Source organism: Neodiprion pinetum, chromosome 2, assembly GCF_021155775.2.
Source record: "Neodiprion pinetum isolate iyNeoPine1 chromosome 2, iyNeoPine1.2, whole genome shotgun sequence".
Classification (NCBI taxonomy): Eukaryota; Metazoa; Arthropoda; class Insecta; order Hymenoptera; family Diprionidae; genus Neodiprion; species Neodiprion pinetum.
The window spans coordinates 33832249-33850225 of record NC_060233.1 but is presented as its reverse complement, the minus strand read 5'-3'; the positions used below and the strand labels follow the sequence as shown (position 1 = coordinate 33850225).

General features: G+C 37.3%; 1 protein-coding gene across 7 annotated transcripts in view; it reads left to right on the top strand.

Annotated features, from left to right (window-relative positions):
- Usp (ultraspiracle) overlaps positions 1–17977 on the top strand; it is a 55084-nt gene that overhangs the window by 14805 nt on the left and 22302 nt on the right. For 3 of the 7 annotated variants that reach the window (XM_046611142.2, XM_046611139.1, XM_069133756.1), the window contains exon 2: positions 3909–4524. The exons of 1 other annotated variant lie outside the window; for it this stretch is intronic. In XM_046611142.2, coding sequence (XP_046467098.1) covers positions 4440–4524 — 85 coding nt within the window. In that variant the 5' untranslated portion in view covers positions 3909–4439. The remainder of the gene's footprint in view (positions 1–3908; positions 4525–17977) is intronic. 3 more of the 7 variants (XM_046611140.1, XM_069133757.1, XM_046611141.1) reach the window with 2 other exon arrangements.

Sequence of the window (17977 nt, the reverse complement as noted above, 5' to 3'; positions counted from 1 at the left end):
ATATTATAAACAGTATACAAGTATTGTAAAATATTCCTTGAAACGAATAAAATAAGAAACGCGAAGTAGTTTTCCAATTTACGCTTATTGTGTGAGGTTATTTTTTTATTTTTTTATTTTTTGTAAGTAGATATCGATGCGTATTTTCGCAGCTTTACACGCTATCGGCAACGCTTGCCGCGACTGAATAATAATATGAACAAGGTCTCCTGTCAATCACGAAGGTTGTGCTAGACACCTTCGTCGATCTGCAACAACAATTCCGGTTCTCCGTACATGTATGAATTACAATATTATATCTGTAGGTACGGGAAAAAATAGAAAACAGGAAAATTAAAGGAAGTCTGAAGTGCGGATATACTCGCTTTAAAAAAATCAGGAAATTCTCAGGACTAATAACTCATTACATTATAGATTTATTTCAGAAATAGAAATGAGATTTTTCTACCGCTGAAATGCGGAACTTTAGATTCGCTGAAAAACTGCACTATTTTTCATTTCCATTTTTCGAAAATCGTCGTTCGTCGTTTTAATATATCAGAGTTTGGACGGTTTTGATTAAAAGTGTATAAATTACACTAAGAATCTTGGGAAATTCAAACCAAATTCTAAATTTTAATTAAATATTTGCACTACAACAAACCACAACTCGCATCGGACATTTTTGATATGAAAATAATGACCAGATAAAACAAGCTGCGAATTTTCAATTATCAAACGTACGAGAATGTAAATTTTCTCGCTTCGTCACACACAGGCACTCTCTTTATTTAATAATAATTTTACGTTTCTCTGAATTATAAAATCTGTGTTTAATTTTCACATTACACGTAACATTTTTCGATAAAACTGTTTGGTTTTTTCATTTGTTCGCCGACAGGCTTGCACGTAAGACGTATCCATATCTCACATTTACGCTCGGTCAATACATATTGCACGGCTGGAAAGTTCTACCTCATTTAACTATGGATAATCGATGTTATTATTGCGCTGTAAAAGACAGACAAGCGAGAATTTTATGCCACTCGTCGTGCCCATGTTCCACATAATATATTGAAACGTCGTCCGTATTCCGCGCTATAATATGCAACGTATAATACCGGAGGGTTCATCCATATGTAATTTCGCGACAACTTGCGTGCGGTAAAATAATGAAATCTCTGCTTTTTATAAGTTTCGCGCGATACCTGAAAAGGAAAAAAACAATAAGACAAAATTCCGTAAATTCATTGTAAAGAAGAACGATAAACTTTGCCGTGAAAATGTTCAATCGGAGTATTTTCGAAAAGAGTGATTTAACCACCCTGCATAACTGTAGTAGGTGAACCTTTTACCCAGGATAGGTATATTGATTCGCGTGTTTTTAACGTCGTCGCGTGTTGCAGTCGGCCATTGCTCTTGGTAATCGTCCCTCATCCTATTATATACGTACCTCACGTACGTAAATATCCCCTCGATTGGCCTGCAAGATGCAGTCTGTGATACACGTCTCCGCCGTTTTCTTTTTCTTTTTCCATTTCTAAATTATATTTTCACTAATTGCAAAAATTTAAATACCTCGTATACGGTTCAAAAATTTGTTTCTGTTACGGCTCCTCTTCTCTGCGGTCTGTAAATTCAACTTTATATTCATTTCATTATATCTATTTACTTTTGCATGTATAGAATATTGTGAAAGGCAGAGCGGTGTACGAAATACTTCAGAAAATTTGAAAATTGTTATTCAAAAGAGCGTGTGTACGTTGAATTTCATGACGTATTCGTATTTTATTTCTGCAAAGTCTTGACTAATTAATTTGTGTAATGTAAATTCATTTGAGGTATCCTTGGAATTTTTACGAATTTGCATTCTCTCTCTCTCTCTCTCTATCTCTCTCTCTCTCTCTCTTTCCACTTATTTTCCACGTTTTACACTTTTATTTTCCATTTTTTCCTCCATTATTTTTTCTCTCTTTATTGTTTTTTGCTTCGCCGGTTATCCGCAAGGTGCGACGCGGTCACCTTGACTAGCTGCTTGCATCGTTGCGTCGTCGTCGTTCCGGCAAACAATCGTATCGTTTTACCACCGGCGGCCCGCCGACGACTTGATAAGCGGCTGCTGCACGCGGTAATCATTTTCGCGTCTGGTCATTATTTCTGTTTCCAAATTTCTTCGTCCCCATGTTCATCGAAAATCTACCAAACGTCGGAAGTTGTTATCAATTTTTTACAAAACTGGATATAAGAAAGGAAAAATAAAAAAACAGCACGAGTTATTACACGCGTATACATAAAGTGTATAATTCGAGTTTGAAATTTTCAACCGTTATATACTTGAAGAGTAAACGAAAAAATCCACCCCGACCTTTGAAGTCTTCCTGTCGCGCGATGTTCGTTGTATGAAAAATGCTAATAGTTATATTTTTATACACAACCGACTGTGCGGATACACTGCGGACAGTTGAGAGGAATAATAAATTAACGAAATAGGAAAAAAGAATTGTAAAGTAAACGGGGCGGGGGGGAAAACAGGGGGGTTGAAACAGAACGCGAAAATTTGCAAAAATAGGTTTGTTCGGTTGCGTGCACGCCGCGCTGCACATTATACATATATATATATATATGTATGCGTATTCGCGATATTATACATATATGTACACGCACGAGAATATGATGGATGTGGATGGGAAACGCGAGAGGAGAGGGAGGCTGATGCGGTCGTCGTTATATTACATATTATAACCGCCCCGCGTTTGAGGAGGTTAAAAAAAGAAAAAAAAAAGGAGGCGGTTTATTATATGTATACGTATGTATCTATATACATAAATGACGACGCGTCGCCGGGCAAACGGCGCCGACTTCCGGCCGAGTGTTCACGTAGAGGGGAACTCTGCAGGCTTTTGCATCCGTTCGCGATGAGTGATGCACCGCGAATTTTTCATCCTTTTAAACTTTTATTCGGTTCTCTCTCCCTCTCCGATACTTCTAATAAAATAACTGCATTATTTGCAGAGCGCAGAGCGAAACGGTGCTCAATATTATCGTATGTGAAAGCAATCGATCGAATAATCTCGAACTAATATCAATATACATAGTGTGTATGTATACGTATAATATATTACACACTTTTTGCTTAGTCAATAAATTGCGCGTGTATATCGAGTACGGGGATATAAATTTTGCGAGCAAGAAAAGGTGAAATAAAAGAAAAGAAACACCAATGAAACCTACAAGGAAATATAAAAAAGCAAATAAAGAATGGAAAGAGAAATAGCGAAAAGCGTATCGGATGCAGCATGGCTTCTGTACCTACGTACGTCCCTACATTTGTGCATCTGTTCACGTATATATAGGCTGTAGAACTAAAACTCTAAAAGCAATCACTCACGGAGTCATTCGGAGCCAAGGAATTCCCAGACGATGACCGGGCGACGAGTGTAAGGCTGGTCTGCGGGTCGAGTCGAACTCCTGTTGTCGCACTTTTTCTTTTCGCTCTTGTTTATCTCGTTTCTTTTTAATTCACTTCACCTTGCGAGTCGGTATTTAGGTACCTGTAACCTAACTCACATCGGTATTCGCAGTAGTTGTAAACTCATGTTATACGTATTTATATGTAGTTATTACTTGCAAGTCGCCTATCGAATATGCTGTGCAATAAATTACTGTTTTTTTTTTTTCTGAAATCGTTTATTTTCGTATTTTTGATACATTGAAAAGCGAATCTTTCCGATTAACGAAATGATTTGATCACGGAAGAAATTTCAATTAATCTAGTGGGAATAACGTGCGAATTAGTGACGATGAAAATGTGGCTTCGAAATTTGTTTCGGCAAATTTCAAAGTTATTTATGTTTTCGAAATAAATTTTGTCAATCCTTTCACAAACGTAATATAAAGTTACACGTGCGATTTTTATACGATAATTTCAGCTTCAGGATTTTCATCTATTACGCAAATTGTATTTAATAGGCGTGTCTCGCTGCAAACGCGCGCCAAAACGGATTATATTTTGCCGAATAAAAGATTGATTGAAAAGGAAACTTAAACTTACAATAATAACAACAGAAACAACAACGACGACAAAAGCAGTGACAAAGGGAACGAAAAGTGTAAAACATTTGTGAACGATACCAAAATTTTCTAACAAAAGAAAGCGAGGAAAAAAAAACGTGCCAGTGATTTGTCGTTATTTTCAAAATATACGTTACACATACGTATGTGCAACAGTGTACAAAGTATCTAAAAGAGAAAGAAAAATTTCATTTGCAATAAATAAACGAAGATGCAGATTCTGCGAGAAAATTGTGTCGTAATAATAACAATTGTAGCGAGGAGATAATAATCGAATTGAATTTACATCGTGGATAAGGAAGAAAAAAAAGGAATAAAAAAGGGTGTTGAAAAGCGGGAAAGAAATACGCGAATTGTTCAAAGTGGCTGCGAAAAAAGAAGAATTCAAGATGATGAAAAAGGAGAAACCTATGATGTCCGTAACGGCCATCATTCAGGGAACCCAGGCGCAGCACTGGGCCCGCGGAAACACTTGTACGTATATCGAACATGCTTTTGCAAAAGATTTCGTGTAAATATAAATCTCAGGTAAAACAACCGCATCGAGATCCAAAAAGAAAAGGGTGCAAAACCCGTTTCCGAATGATGTAGGAATGATATTTTCATATTGCATTGGAAAAGAGGCTTCCTAGGCTCAAAGAATCGGTATAAATAGATTTGAATTCATTTGACTTTACAAATATTTTTATTGCTTTTTATATAACTATATGCGTAGAGTCTCAAAAAATTTATATTCGATTGAAATGGGAAAAATTTCTGAATATTAATCGGCAGGAAATGAATTACGTTGAATTGCGAATTGGTTTTGACGGAATGTTTTTTTGTTAGCGGTGATGAAAGAATCGTTAATTTATTGCAACGGAAAGACACTTAGTGAGGATAATTGACATTCGTCGAAACTAACCTTGAATGCATGAATATTCTGCTAGATTATTAACTTATATATACTTAATACTGGGTGAATTCGACTAATTGTAAATAATTCATTGACAGTCCGGAATAAATTGATTGGACTATTGTTCGATGAACTTGAATTTTTGTAATCCTGATGGTCAATTGTTTTTTTTTTTCTTCTTAGTATTATTAAAACTTAGCGGACAGCAGACTAATTCGCCAAGTGAAATAAATGCAATTAGAGTAAAGTTTGCTCTCCTTAGGTTGAACACACGGATGAATGATTTTAATGTCGTGCAGTATCGCTTTGAAGATATTTAAGGTTTCACGCAGGAAAATTATTTACGGGATATAACGCACTTAGCGAACCATATAAAGTACGATCGTGATTCTTATGACTCAATAACGAGATGTTGCGTGTTAAATTGCAATGATGCAGCGAAACTCCGGTTTTCGCTGAATAACGTAACATCGGCACAGCCGTTGCTTCGAAATGCTGCATTTATAATCTTACTCGAAGCTATCATCTTCCTCACCGTCACGCAGTTTCGGCTGAAAGCAAAATTTAACGAGGAATAATAATTTGCAACGTTGTCGTTCATACGACACGTAATACGAAAATGTAATAAAATTTATTTTTACTTATAGTTTATAAAATCGTATATGAGGTTAAATTATAACGCGGGCAACTTACTCTCGCGTGACTTCTTATCGCAGCACCGTTGTGTTGTATATTATATACATTAGGCGTGACACAACGTGCACAATCAACCTGCAGTCCAAGTAAAATTCAATACCTGCATTGCCCGCGTGAGGCGTTTTTAATTTTTTTCATTCCTCTTTCAGCTCACCTAAGCGAAAAGTATTATGCGCAAGTTATGCTGCACGTTTAAAAGAGAGGAAGGGGGGAATAATGTGCAATAAGGGGGAAAAAAACGAAATATCAGCGAAAACTGTCGAGTTGGCTGAGATAACCAAGTTGAACCCTACGGTGAGAAGAAAATCCATATTACGGCTGCAGTCTGACCGTATATTACTTACTGCGGTGAAAAAATTATTCGAACGCGTTATATGTAATTATATGAAAAATTTTATTTTAGATCAATCATTGTTATACCGAACTCACGACCTCGCGAGTATTTTTGGAAGATTTTTGAACGATGTTTTATACACAATTTATAAATAAACGCATTTGTGTCACCGTGATGTATGCAAGTAGAAAAGAAATAGTCGGCAGATATAACAATGGTGATTATTTAAATTCTCAATTATACGCGTGTCGAAGCGATTAACAAAAAACACACTTTGCATAGAAGTGAAGTCGACGCACGAATTTGGATAAAAACGCGGGAGTTTTGAAAAATCCTCGATCTTCGAAGAAGATTTCATTCACCCCGAAACGTAGGTAATTTTCGTTGTCGAAAAATGTTAAATGAAACACCTGCGAATACGATACGAAAATCGTGTTTCTACTTTATAAATTATGTGAAATTTACAAAAGAGAAACAAATAAAGGAACAGCGAAACTAAATACAACTTGAATGCTAATTTGGTTATTCTATTCTATCATCTCTGGAATGATTTGAAAGTCAATACGTATTGTGATCGATTGTTTTCGGGTGTCAGAGCGGTTGAACAATCATGAGCAAATTCGCATACACGAAAATTAATAATATATTCGGACGCTACTCGTTTGTTTTCCTCAATCGTTCGGCTGCAGACAGCTGCTGCTGCAATGCATGGAAGTTGTTGCGCCGTTTCTCTCTCTCTCTCTCTCTCTCTCTCTCTCTCTCTCTCTCTCTCTCTCTCTCTCTCTCTCTCTCTCTCTCTCTCTCTCTCTCTCTCTCTCTCTCTCTCTCTCTCTCTCTCTCTCTCTCTCTCTCTCTCTCTCTCTCTCTCTCTCTCTACAGCTATTCACTGTCAATTCTGTTTAACGCGGTTAAAGACAAAGGTGAAGGTCGTGTACAAGGAATGGCAAACAATCGTACAGAGAAAGACTAATTTTGTAGCTGCATACGTGTACGAGCTATTCCCTGCCAAATACAGCTCTGCAGGTTAGATTTATTCAGTTAGTTATTTCTCGTTATTTGAGAAATTTCATTACGCGTTACAAATTGATCCGGGAAATTTTTCTTTTAAACGTAAAATCTTACAAACGGGTCGATGGATGAAGATAAATAGATACCCGTATCGAAGAAATAAAAGAAAATTTAATCGCGATCCGGTGTTTCGAATGTGAATTGAACGGAAACTGATTACCATTTATATAATTTCAAATGTATTACTTATATACATGTGTAATCTGTACATTATACCTTTGAAAAATGCACCTTGAGCTTGGCATTCTTCTAAAGTTTTTCCGCCCTTCATCCATACGTTATATACACGCTTTGTTAGTACGTTTATTTGAATGTACGATCGTGCGAAAAGACAGCAAGAAAAGGAAATAATATAAATTTATGTAACCCAAGTATGATGAGTTCGATTGGTTTCGAAAAATCCAGTGAGAATATATGATTTTATGAAAATCGCGAAGCTTCTCCTCTACACTCGAAATCGCATTCACGCACCCTATGACACGATATGCGTTATAATTTATCAACTCGACCGCAACTGCCATAACGTCTAGTTCCACGGCGCGGCGTCAAGGTCGCGGCTGCATTTCAGATATCACCGGTGCAATTTCATGTTTGCTTCAGCGTTGCCGCTGCAGCCAGTTGCATACATGTATGTGAAACGTGTACAGTGTGCACGTACGATACTCACTAATTTTACTTACGTTAACGACAAATTTTTATCATGCCTGTAATTGTCGAAGCTTATATCTATGTTCAAGTAACTTTTTCAGCCATTGAATTCTTCTCTCTTGCAACCATGTGAAATGTTTCGTTTCCGTTATTTTTTTTTTTTTTTTTTTTCACCTACGGTATTACACACTTTTGAAAACGTATCATGGATAATTTACGGTACGAATGTTTTCCTGTACCGCATTTGATTAAGAATAAACATCAAAGAATTTTTCACGCACATGTATAGTAGTTGGCTTATAGAGTTAAAAATATTTTCGTTGCAACTGCACTTTACATTTATGTACGGTATAGAAAATAATAATAATAATAATAATAACAACAACGACAACAATAATAATAGTAACAGTGATAATAAACGATGAAAATTGTGTAGTTACGGTTATTTTAAATATTTTGGACTATTTTTTTTCGTCTCCTTACCCGCGTCCGGCGATATCGCAAAGCGAAGTGTTTTTCAAATTTATCATACCGAGAAGCTTCGTTTTGTGTGAAACTAAAACGAAGAAAAAAGAAAAAGTAAAAGGAAAAGAAATCCTCTTTGACCAAAGGAAACATCTTTCATCGCTCGCTTATTATTTTTTACTACCCCGAATATTTCGGTTATATTCACGTGTGTGTTTTGCATGTGTTAACGGATAGCAATATCGTGTATCCTGCGTGCAGCATGAATTCCGGTGCAACGACTCCTGTTCTCAGAATGGAATGTCGGGAAAATTTTCGGGTGAAAAATCGCGGGTGGTTTATATTAATATAATATTCGATTCCGAAGATGCGAAAAATGAAGATTTTCAAAACCTTTGAAATTTCTGGTGAAATGAATAAAATATTGTAGCCAGGTTTAATGTTTGAGGAATGAAATTTTTTTTTTATTTTTTTTTTTTTTATACATCAGAACTTTACGCAACGTTTGTCCAAATTTTCGGTCCGTAATCTCCTTCGTCCAAATATGTATTTCTTCAGAATTACCCACCGGCTGCAGGATTCGAAGCGCAATCGAGACCAAATGATCACTCGATCCCGCATAAATAATTATTCGACTTGTGATAAGATTCGTTGTTTTCCCGTATCTTTATTTAAAATTACGAGCGAGGCCGAGGGTCGTTTTGCAATTAGTTTTCGTACATAAATTCGGTCATCGTTATATTTTAAACGTCTTAGCACCGAGACTTCTGTTCCCGCGAAACTGGATTATTACCTACCTATTAGGTGGCTTTCGATGCATAAGGTTACAATACGGACGTGCGTTAAGGTTGTAGGTGTAGGTATTTGTACGCGCATTGTACGTAGGTAGATTGTGTAACGGGTGTGCATGTATTCGGGTACATTTACCTACCGTTCGCTTAGCGCAAAAAGTCTTTCTGGCAGACCTCCAACTGACCTTGTCTAATTGCGCCGGTCGGTCTCTCAGGACAAGGGCAAACCGCGTCGGTCGCAGCGACGTCCGGATGTGTCGTCTCTTCTTCTCCTCTTCCCTGCTGCACCACTGGCACAAATCACGCTCAGCAATTTATTTTATTATTATTCCACCGATTCATACGTCATTTTTTATTTTATTTCACTTTCAAACCTTCTTCACTCGACAGCGTCGATCTCTTTTTATTTTTATTTATGCGTTTTTCTTGGCGCGAACGGGGGGGGCGGGGGAGGTTATTTTCATAAACAGCAAAGATCTCTTCGAAACATGCAAAAATTGATGTTAATGGAATTGTAAACGGAAGCTTAGATATAGTCTGTAGATACTTTGTTTAAAAGCTAATAGAATAATTGTTCGATTTCACTGATTAGACTATGGTAAGTTTACCCTATTATTAAAGCTTTTCTTGTGTAAAATTATAAACTGACGGTACAAAGTGTAAATTTCTCGATGACTAAAACCAATCGCTAGAGGGTTAGACGTTACAAATTTATTTTTTAGTAATTGTAGTAATTGTATCTACGAATCAAAGAGATACAACAAAAAAAGTTCAATAATTGGGACAGGGTCGATAACTGGGACACTTGCCTTATGTAAGATAGCTCGCGTTTTTTTGTGGTTTTTTTTTCTGTTCTATTCTAAAGACTTTTTTTGTAATACAAATTCGGTACTAGTTATTGCGAATTTAGTAGATTTTCCGCAACAGTTTGGAAGTGATTTGAAAAAAAACGTCGATGTCCAAGCGTTTCTTTATGATTTCGGTATTTTGTATTTTCGTATTACTTTGAAGCGATCTTTTCATACAGCTTAAAGTATACGAAGTTTAACGAGTGGATAAACAAAATGATGTACACAGTGGGATATAATTATATGCAGTAATTATAACGAGAGTTTAATTAGCATACGTAATATCGTAATATTCCTGAGGAGCAATTGATGCCAGCGCATATTCGATAATATAATTTCAACTCTATGTTGCAATATCGATGGATTTTTTTACTCTTTTCAAAAAACATTCAATTTTCTTCTCCCTCGACTACTGTCGTTTCGCTTTTCGTCGTTTTCACATTTTTTTTCGTGGTCTTCTACGGCGAATGGAGAGTACAGGTAGAGTTTGGCCCTAGACCTTGCCCTGGCCAACCTCGCGGCAACGTAACAATCGCTCTCTACGCCAAGTTGAACGGCGTATACCTCTACCCAACAGAACCTACATCCACCAACCTACAATTCTATACCTCGTAACAATCATAACCTTGGCACCGTTGTTAACAAACCGTGCTGCGTGCAGCACCAAGAGAGGCTCTCGCCTATCCGTGCATAGTTGAACACGCCTATTGTAATATTTACGTAGATACCTACAATAGAGGTGCACTACGTGTGCAGTTGGGTCTCTTTTTCAAAAAAAAAAAAAACCTTGTCCCGGCAATGACCTCAAACTCAAGTCAACGTCTACACGTAGATGATGTGCGTATGCGTATAATATGTATTATTGAAAAATGGTAAAATATTTAACATACCTGTAGTGTATTGTACGGTATTATAACTCAAATATTGTTGAGCAAGTTTTCGTTGAAAGGGAAATTTTTTTTTTTTTTTCCTAGATCTCATTAAATTTATGTACATACACCTACCTATAAGCGCGTGTACCTACGTATCAGGTGGAAAAGTTTATCGAAGATGAAGTTGAAAATCCGAACGGCCTTTTTTTCTCTTTTCTTTCTGTCACACTATATAGGAAAAAATATAGTACGATTGTGCCGCATGACGAACGCCGTTGTGTCATGTACCTACAGAAATGAGTTATAATCGTAGATAATTTACGTGAATTGATCACTGTACGACACGACGTCCGTTTACTGATTTAACGTGTACTATACGATATACTCACCGGCAAAATCGTGTCCCGTACACGTACGTGTAGGTAGTCGCATAATTTTATGTCGTACGTTGCAGCACGTCATACATGCACGTGTGCATTGATATACCTATGCGGAGGTATGTACGGCATCACAGTATGTCGTGTGCGTATTTGCGGAGGCATGGCAGGTACTTGAATCCTGTACGTGGGTATAATGCGCGTCTAGCATTGGGCGCGGTAGCGATCCGATCCATCTTTATCTCTCTTGTAACTTCCCGTTTCCCTGTCTTCAAAGAAAAACGAAAGACATTTTAATCGCCCCGAAAGTGGAAAGTTGAGTTTCCACTAGATCTCGAAGTTTCAAGGTCTAGGGATTTTGGTCCCAATCGACGAGGCTTATTAAAACTTAGGTCTGATTAAATTTTGGATTTTATCGGTTCGATACTGTTTCAATTATTTAAATAACAAGATTCCAAAAAAAAAAAAAAATGATACAAAAAGCGTCGTACTTTCACGTAACACGGTATCCGAGAGCTTTACAAGCTTTAACCACGAGTCTGAATTTCTAGTTCGAAATTCGAATCGGATATCATTAATTTTCTTTTTCCCTATGAACTTGGAACCTGCAGAGTGAGAAGGGGAAGTTCGAGGGCTGGCTTACGGCCAGTCTTGAACCGCTAGTTCCTGTTGGTGCACAGGCGCTTCAGCGAGAGATAAAATTCCATCGCACCGCGTCTTTGCTGCTGCTGCGGCGGCATCGCGTTATCGTTGTGGCGTAGAAAGGCTAGAATAGTATAACGTAGTAGGAAGTCGCGCTGCGTCGTTCGTTCCTTCCTTCTTCGCCGAGGGCATAACCTTCACGCCGGATGACCACCTCGATCCTCCCGTGTCATGCCGCCGTGCCGTCCCGGATAAACTCGTAGGTATCTATGCATCATGTACGTACCTATAACTCTCTCTCTCTCTCTCTCTCTCTCTCTCTCTCTCTCCCTCCCTGCTCGTCGTCTATTGTTGTTACGTCTAGCACTGACGTAACCGACGAGCCACGTGTCGCCCTTCCCCGCACATCCGTAATACGTACATTCTGTAACCATTATGTACACACACACATATATATATAAAGGTATGTACATGCAATTCTATTCGTGTCAAAGCGAGCGTTACACATGGGTATGTATATAACCTAGGTATGTTATACTGGCATGAGGCACATTTGATATGCGTACAGGTGTTGTTTATACTGCATTCAGGGCCAGACATGCGATTTCAGATTATATTCTCTGCCTAGCTGTGATTATTCGGTCCTAATTTTTTGTATCGGGGATAAAAGAAGAACTATTTTGTATCGTTTTTTTTTTTTTTTTTTCTTTGTTTATTTCACACGCGTACAGCGTGCGTAAAGCGATGAAATTAATTGATATAATCAGGTCAGTTTATACGAGGTCTCTCTTACACTTGTCGTTACTCTTCATTTCTATAATTCATTTTTTATTTTTTTTTTTTCTTCTCTTCGGTAAATCGTGCAAAATAATATATATGCCTCTATGCTTTGTAAGATTGTATATCATATTGTGAAAGTTTTTCACGCAAATGTGGAATTGAAAACAACTCGCTAATATCAAATCTCGATATAAAAATATCGAAAGATTTCAGATATCAAATCGGTTATAACTTATGGAAATGTGAGGTGGTTTCTCATTGCACTTTCGACTATCGCAGTTCACTATTTCCCATTGCGAGTAATCATAATTTTGCCAGTTACTGATTTTTCACACAATTTTTTCATCGTTGTTTACTCTCGACGTTGACGAATTCTCGCGTCGCTGCGTTTGCTCCGTTTAGCGCGCATTATGCACACTTTGAAAGCGATTCGCCCTGCCCGCTGTGGAAGCCACGTCGTTTTATATGCACGTATGTTATACATTGGCATACATGATACGCATGCGTCGATAAATTTCAAGCATACGTATACAAGGTTTGCGTTGTTTCTGCCTGCCTCTGTAGCTTCGCCGCGATACCGCTGCTGTGCATGAATAAAAAATACATTTCGATATTTCTGGTATTTGAACGAACGAGGATCGGAGACTCGTTCAATTTCGGGCCGCTGTATGTATATAGACACGTGTTATGTACGTAATATATAATGTATAATATATAGACACGCTAAGGTTTGAACCGTGAAACAAAGCGACGCAATTCGCGTTGAGTGAATTTTTCGTAACAACTTTTCAATGCCAATCTTAATTCCTTTGCTTTTTTTCTCTCGGGGTTCTTTTTTCTCCCCTCTCCGCAGTCCGTGTATCTTTATATATATATGTGTGTGTGTGTGTGTGTGTGTGCGTCGTTTTTATTCGTTGTTTCTTTTTATTCGACATGTTGTTCAAGAGTCACCGCCGCACAATTGAATTACTTTATTTTATACAGATATACTTATACATATATGCATGCGGATTGAATTACTACCGCGGAAAAGAGAACGTATAAGAATCAGCGAATCGACGAATTGTCTTTTTTATCGTACCTGCGAACGATTGCACGAATTTTAGAGCGCGACACCGTTTGCGATTTTAAATACCAGTCTAACGATGCGATGCGGGGTAATTTACTCTTGAAATATAACGATGCGGATAGCGCTGTGAATTAATTTGAAGGAATGAAAAATTTCAAGTACCAAATCATTTGATGGAACAAATTTTTTTTTCGTTTTCTCGCTGTATTTTCTATTCGGTCCTAACTTCTGCCCGCGATAAAAAGAATAATCTCGGTAGAATTATTCCTTTAACGATGGTCAGATTGATGAATCTAATAACGGTTCATTCGATTTTCTCCATCCAGGTTATCAGCCGCGCTTACACGAGCTTTAAAAATGGTCCATTCGATCGAGGATTATTCCGAGCTATTCTACGTTGTACTCGAGAAAACTATAATATTATTGCACCTACAATATGTCAAATGGCATATTCATTTGTTCCACTTCCATGAAATCCATACGCTTACAACTCCGCACTAACTTCTGCACGAAGTATTTATAGCTACTGTGGCTTATTTGCGACACGCAAAAAAAAAAAAAAAAGAAAAAAAAAACCAATCCGCGCACATTCGTTTCTTTCGTGGGAAACTATACGAAGCGAACCAGCAAATAGTGCATTAGCTTGATACAATACGTACGAAAAAGTGACGAAAATATAATCTTTCGTGGTGGAACCGTAGATCGAAACTAGTTTTGCACCTTCAGCGCAATAAATGACGATAATATTTAAAGTAGGATTTTTTTTTTTTTTTTTTAAACGGCACTTGAACGCTGGACTTTTGATGCAATTCTTGTAGAACATTATATTCTTGATAATGTACTTGCATTTTCTACGTCTTTTAAAAAATCGAAATTGCGGAGTGAGCTAGAAATGCGTTAATAATTCGAATCGTTCTTTTCTTGTAAAAATTAAACTGAATGAAAATATGTAATTTGCGTCGTTATTATTATCATTGATTTCTACACTTGCATAACCAAGTATATTTTATCCACGATACAGTATCGTTTATAATTATTCAATATTATGCGAGAATAAGTGCAAAGAATCTAATTTACGTGTCATATTTGAATATCGGAAAAATTAACATTCTCGTTCGTTTATTTTCTTTTTTTTTTTTTTTTTTTTTTTAAAGCGTCGCATCGCACTTTCCAAAAATATTCAAATCCGTGCAAAAATGGTAATGAAAATCATATTTGAGAGCAAGATTGCTTCATGTTCGTTTGAAAATTGACGAGTTTTAGTATCGAGCAAGAGAAAATCTTTGCCATACTTTAATTCGGAAACAAAAGAAGAACGCTGCAAATGGAAGTGCAAGGGTGGCCGCACGTACGTAGTTTCGTTGATGCAGTGCTCTAGAATATGGATCGGCTCGTCTTACCGGGGTTAAGTTCAAGGTCAGCCTGCTCCGTTAACCACCCCTTCCCTTTCACCCTTTCTCCCTTTCTCCCTGTCTGCCTGCTGCCTGACTGCACCCCTTTTGGGTGGGTTTTGCAGGTGCTAGACGTCAATAAAGCTGATATGTACCCACGTACATAGAATATACACATACCTCGGCATACGATACGTGTATTCTCCGTATTAAACGAGTGCGTAAGTAAAATGAGCTTATACGCATCGCGTGTGCCTCTCCGCAAGATAAGTATCTATTTAAATTTTTCATCGTCGTCGTTATGAGTTATTACGTAACAATATGCCGGGACGTGTGGTAATGTTGAAATTAGGGGTGAAAAAAATTAACGACCGTCGTCGTATGAATTATATTTATTATAATTATTATTCGTTATACAGGTTGAAAATCATAATTAATTGACAGACTGCAAATATGTATTTTCAGTAGCGTAATTGGTAGTCGGGAATTATTTATTTATTACGCGATCGTTGTCTGGCAGGAATTAGAGGGTTTCCACGATTTTTTTCTTTTTTTTCCTCTAACTTAATTAAATTTTATCCCGCGGAAAACAAAACGAATCGGAATTCAAATTTTTCCCGCAAGTACGTGTATCTTGATTTATTTATCCAGTAAAAAAAAAAGAAAACAAAGTTCGTTAATTTACAACAAAAAGAATTCTGCGGGGATTGTTCGTTATTACAGGAATAAATGAATCAATCGTTGAACAAAATTTGCTGTATGAAAAGCTTTATTTGAACGAATCACACAGGCGAGCTGATTTTTTCCTGAAAAAACCACTGAAACCGACAATTTTTCATTGAATCAACCGAAACGCAAGTTTTCATTACGAAAAGATCGATTGAACCAACTCGTTCGCATTACCTCGATAACTTCCATTTAAGTCTAAAACGAAAAAACAAACAATTTTATCCTCAATAAATTATCACGATGTCATTAAAAATCTGAAGACCTCTACCAAACTCCAACATTGATTGTTCGCAGCGATTGCTCAGGAATAAACTTCCAATAATGAAACTATGTACAAAAACTTGTAATCCAAGTTTTCTCGTCGTAGCACGAAAGTGAAAACCGATGAAAGAAAATAGGAATGAAATGAAATGAAATGAAAAGAAATGAAAAGAAAAGAAAAGAAAAGCAACACATTTAAACAGAAAGTAAAATAAAATAAGGCAGTATATGGCAGACTGCGACTTTTAATTAATATTGCGACGCAATTACGCAGACACTACCGAATGCAATCGTATGAGTGCCTGTTTCGGGGCGGGAAGGAGGGGGGGGGGGGGGGGGGCGAAATTAGATGCAGTTGGGTGCAGTCCGCATTTCCCAGATGGCGTGACCCGCCTCCACTAATCTCACCCTTCACGTTGCCTAGGTGTACATGTATATATATATATATGTATGCGTGTGCACGTATAGACGGTACATAACCGGTAATTTTGCTTAGAGCTTTGCCCCGTAGCGAACGAACCGGAGAATTTCCTACCTGCCGCAGCGAAAATATAACCTTGCCTTGCAATATTTCGGTGTTCCGAGAATTTGCACGATTATTATTTTTTTTACTTATTTATTTATTTTTTATTTTATTTTTTTTTTTTCTATTTATTTATTTATTTTTTTTTTTTTTTTCGTACCGTTCACGGTGGGTGGGGAAAGGAGAAGGGATATTAGGAGGAGCGGCCGCTGGCGTCGCTGCGGGCTTCTGCTTTTATTTCTCGCGTGTTCTGTGGTAAGCAAAACAATTTTTCAGGAATTTTTTCGCCAATAAATCTGAACCGGTGACCAGTTAGGCAATTTTTACTCTCTCATTTGTGTAACATATCACGGTATTTTATTTTCTTCATTCTTTCCTTTCTTTTTTCATTTCTATAACTATCTCATTCCTGTACTGCATGTGATTGAAAAACTAAATATTGTACTTATTCGATCGATAAAGAGACTCGCGTTAAAAAAATTTGACTTCATTTTTCGTATAATACGAAGAGGAAGAAAAAAACGAGTTTCAAGCTAGCGACATTAACGTCAAAAAACGATTAAGAGAAAAATTACTGTTGTTTGCAACTGTGGTATAATTTTTAACGGATTGAATTTATACTATTTGAGTTTCTCAGTGCTGCAGTAACACGGTTTATTCACTTTCACACTGGGAGTGAAATTCTCATGCTGCAAAATATAGTAACTAGTTTTCCTAAATATGCATCGTTACAATAACGTTACGAACTTGAACCTCAGGTGAAAAGAACTATAATTTTTCTTAGCGTCATTTCTTTCATATTTATATGTATATATAGCTGTCGGGTTGACTTACTAATTTTTTTTTTTCTATACTATTTTTTTTTTTTTTTTCTTCTTCCCATCACTTTTAGCAGGGTCTTTTAGCGCCATCTGCAGCGGGATGCAGAAGCGATCGAACGAAACGGGCGAGAGCGGCGATCCGTCATGGAACCGCTTCTCTAAATTTAGCGGTACCGAGTCAAACGCGTATATAAACCTTTGAATTGAGCAAACGTATGCACGTTGCACCCTAACCAATTTAACACATTTCATATCGTATGAGTGAAAAGACACCCGACGCTGTATTCGTCTCCGAATGCGTTTGCCAATAAATTGTGTAACGAATATAATATTACGTGCAGCAGAATAGCTGGCGCAGAAAAACTTGAAATTTTACCGCACACCGACTACTGGCTTTGTATAATCGTTCATTCTTCCATATTTCGTGAAATTTGCCGAAAGAATTAAGCACATCTACGTACAACAGACCTTTTCGACGAATTTTCAAAAACTCGGGGCTTCTTTGAGGATAAAAAAAATTGACGTTAAATTTGGGAAATCATGGAACGAATGCGTGAAAATTGTCAGCAACTTTTTATCGAACCACTGCAGTCTCGGTCTACTGTTAGTGGAGGAAAGTTGAAAAAGTAGAAAAATGAGACCCTTAACTGGATTTATAAGGGGGGGGGGGGGGGGGGGGGGGGGCTGACGTCACTGTCTGACAACTTTTGGCATAAC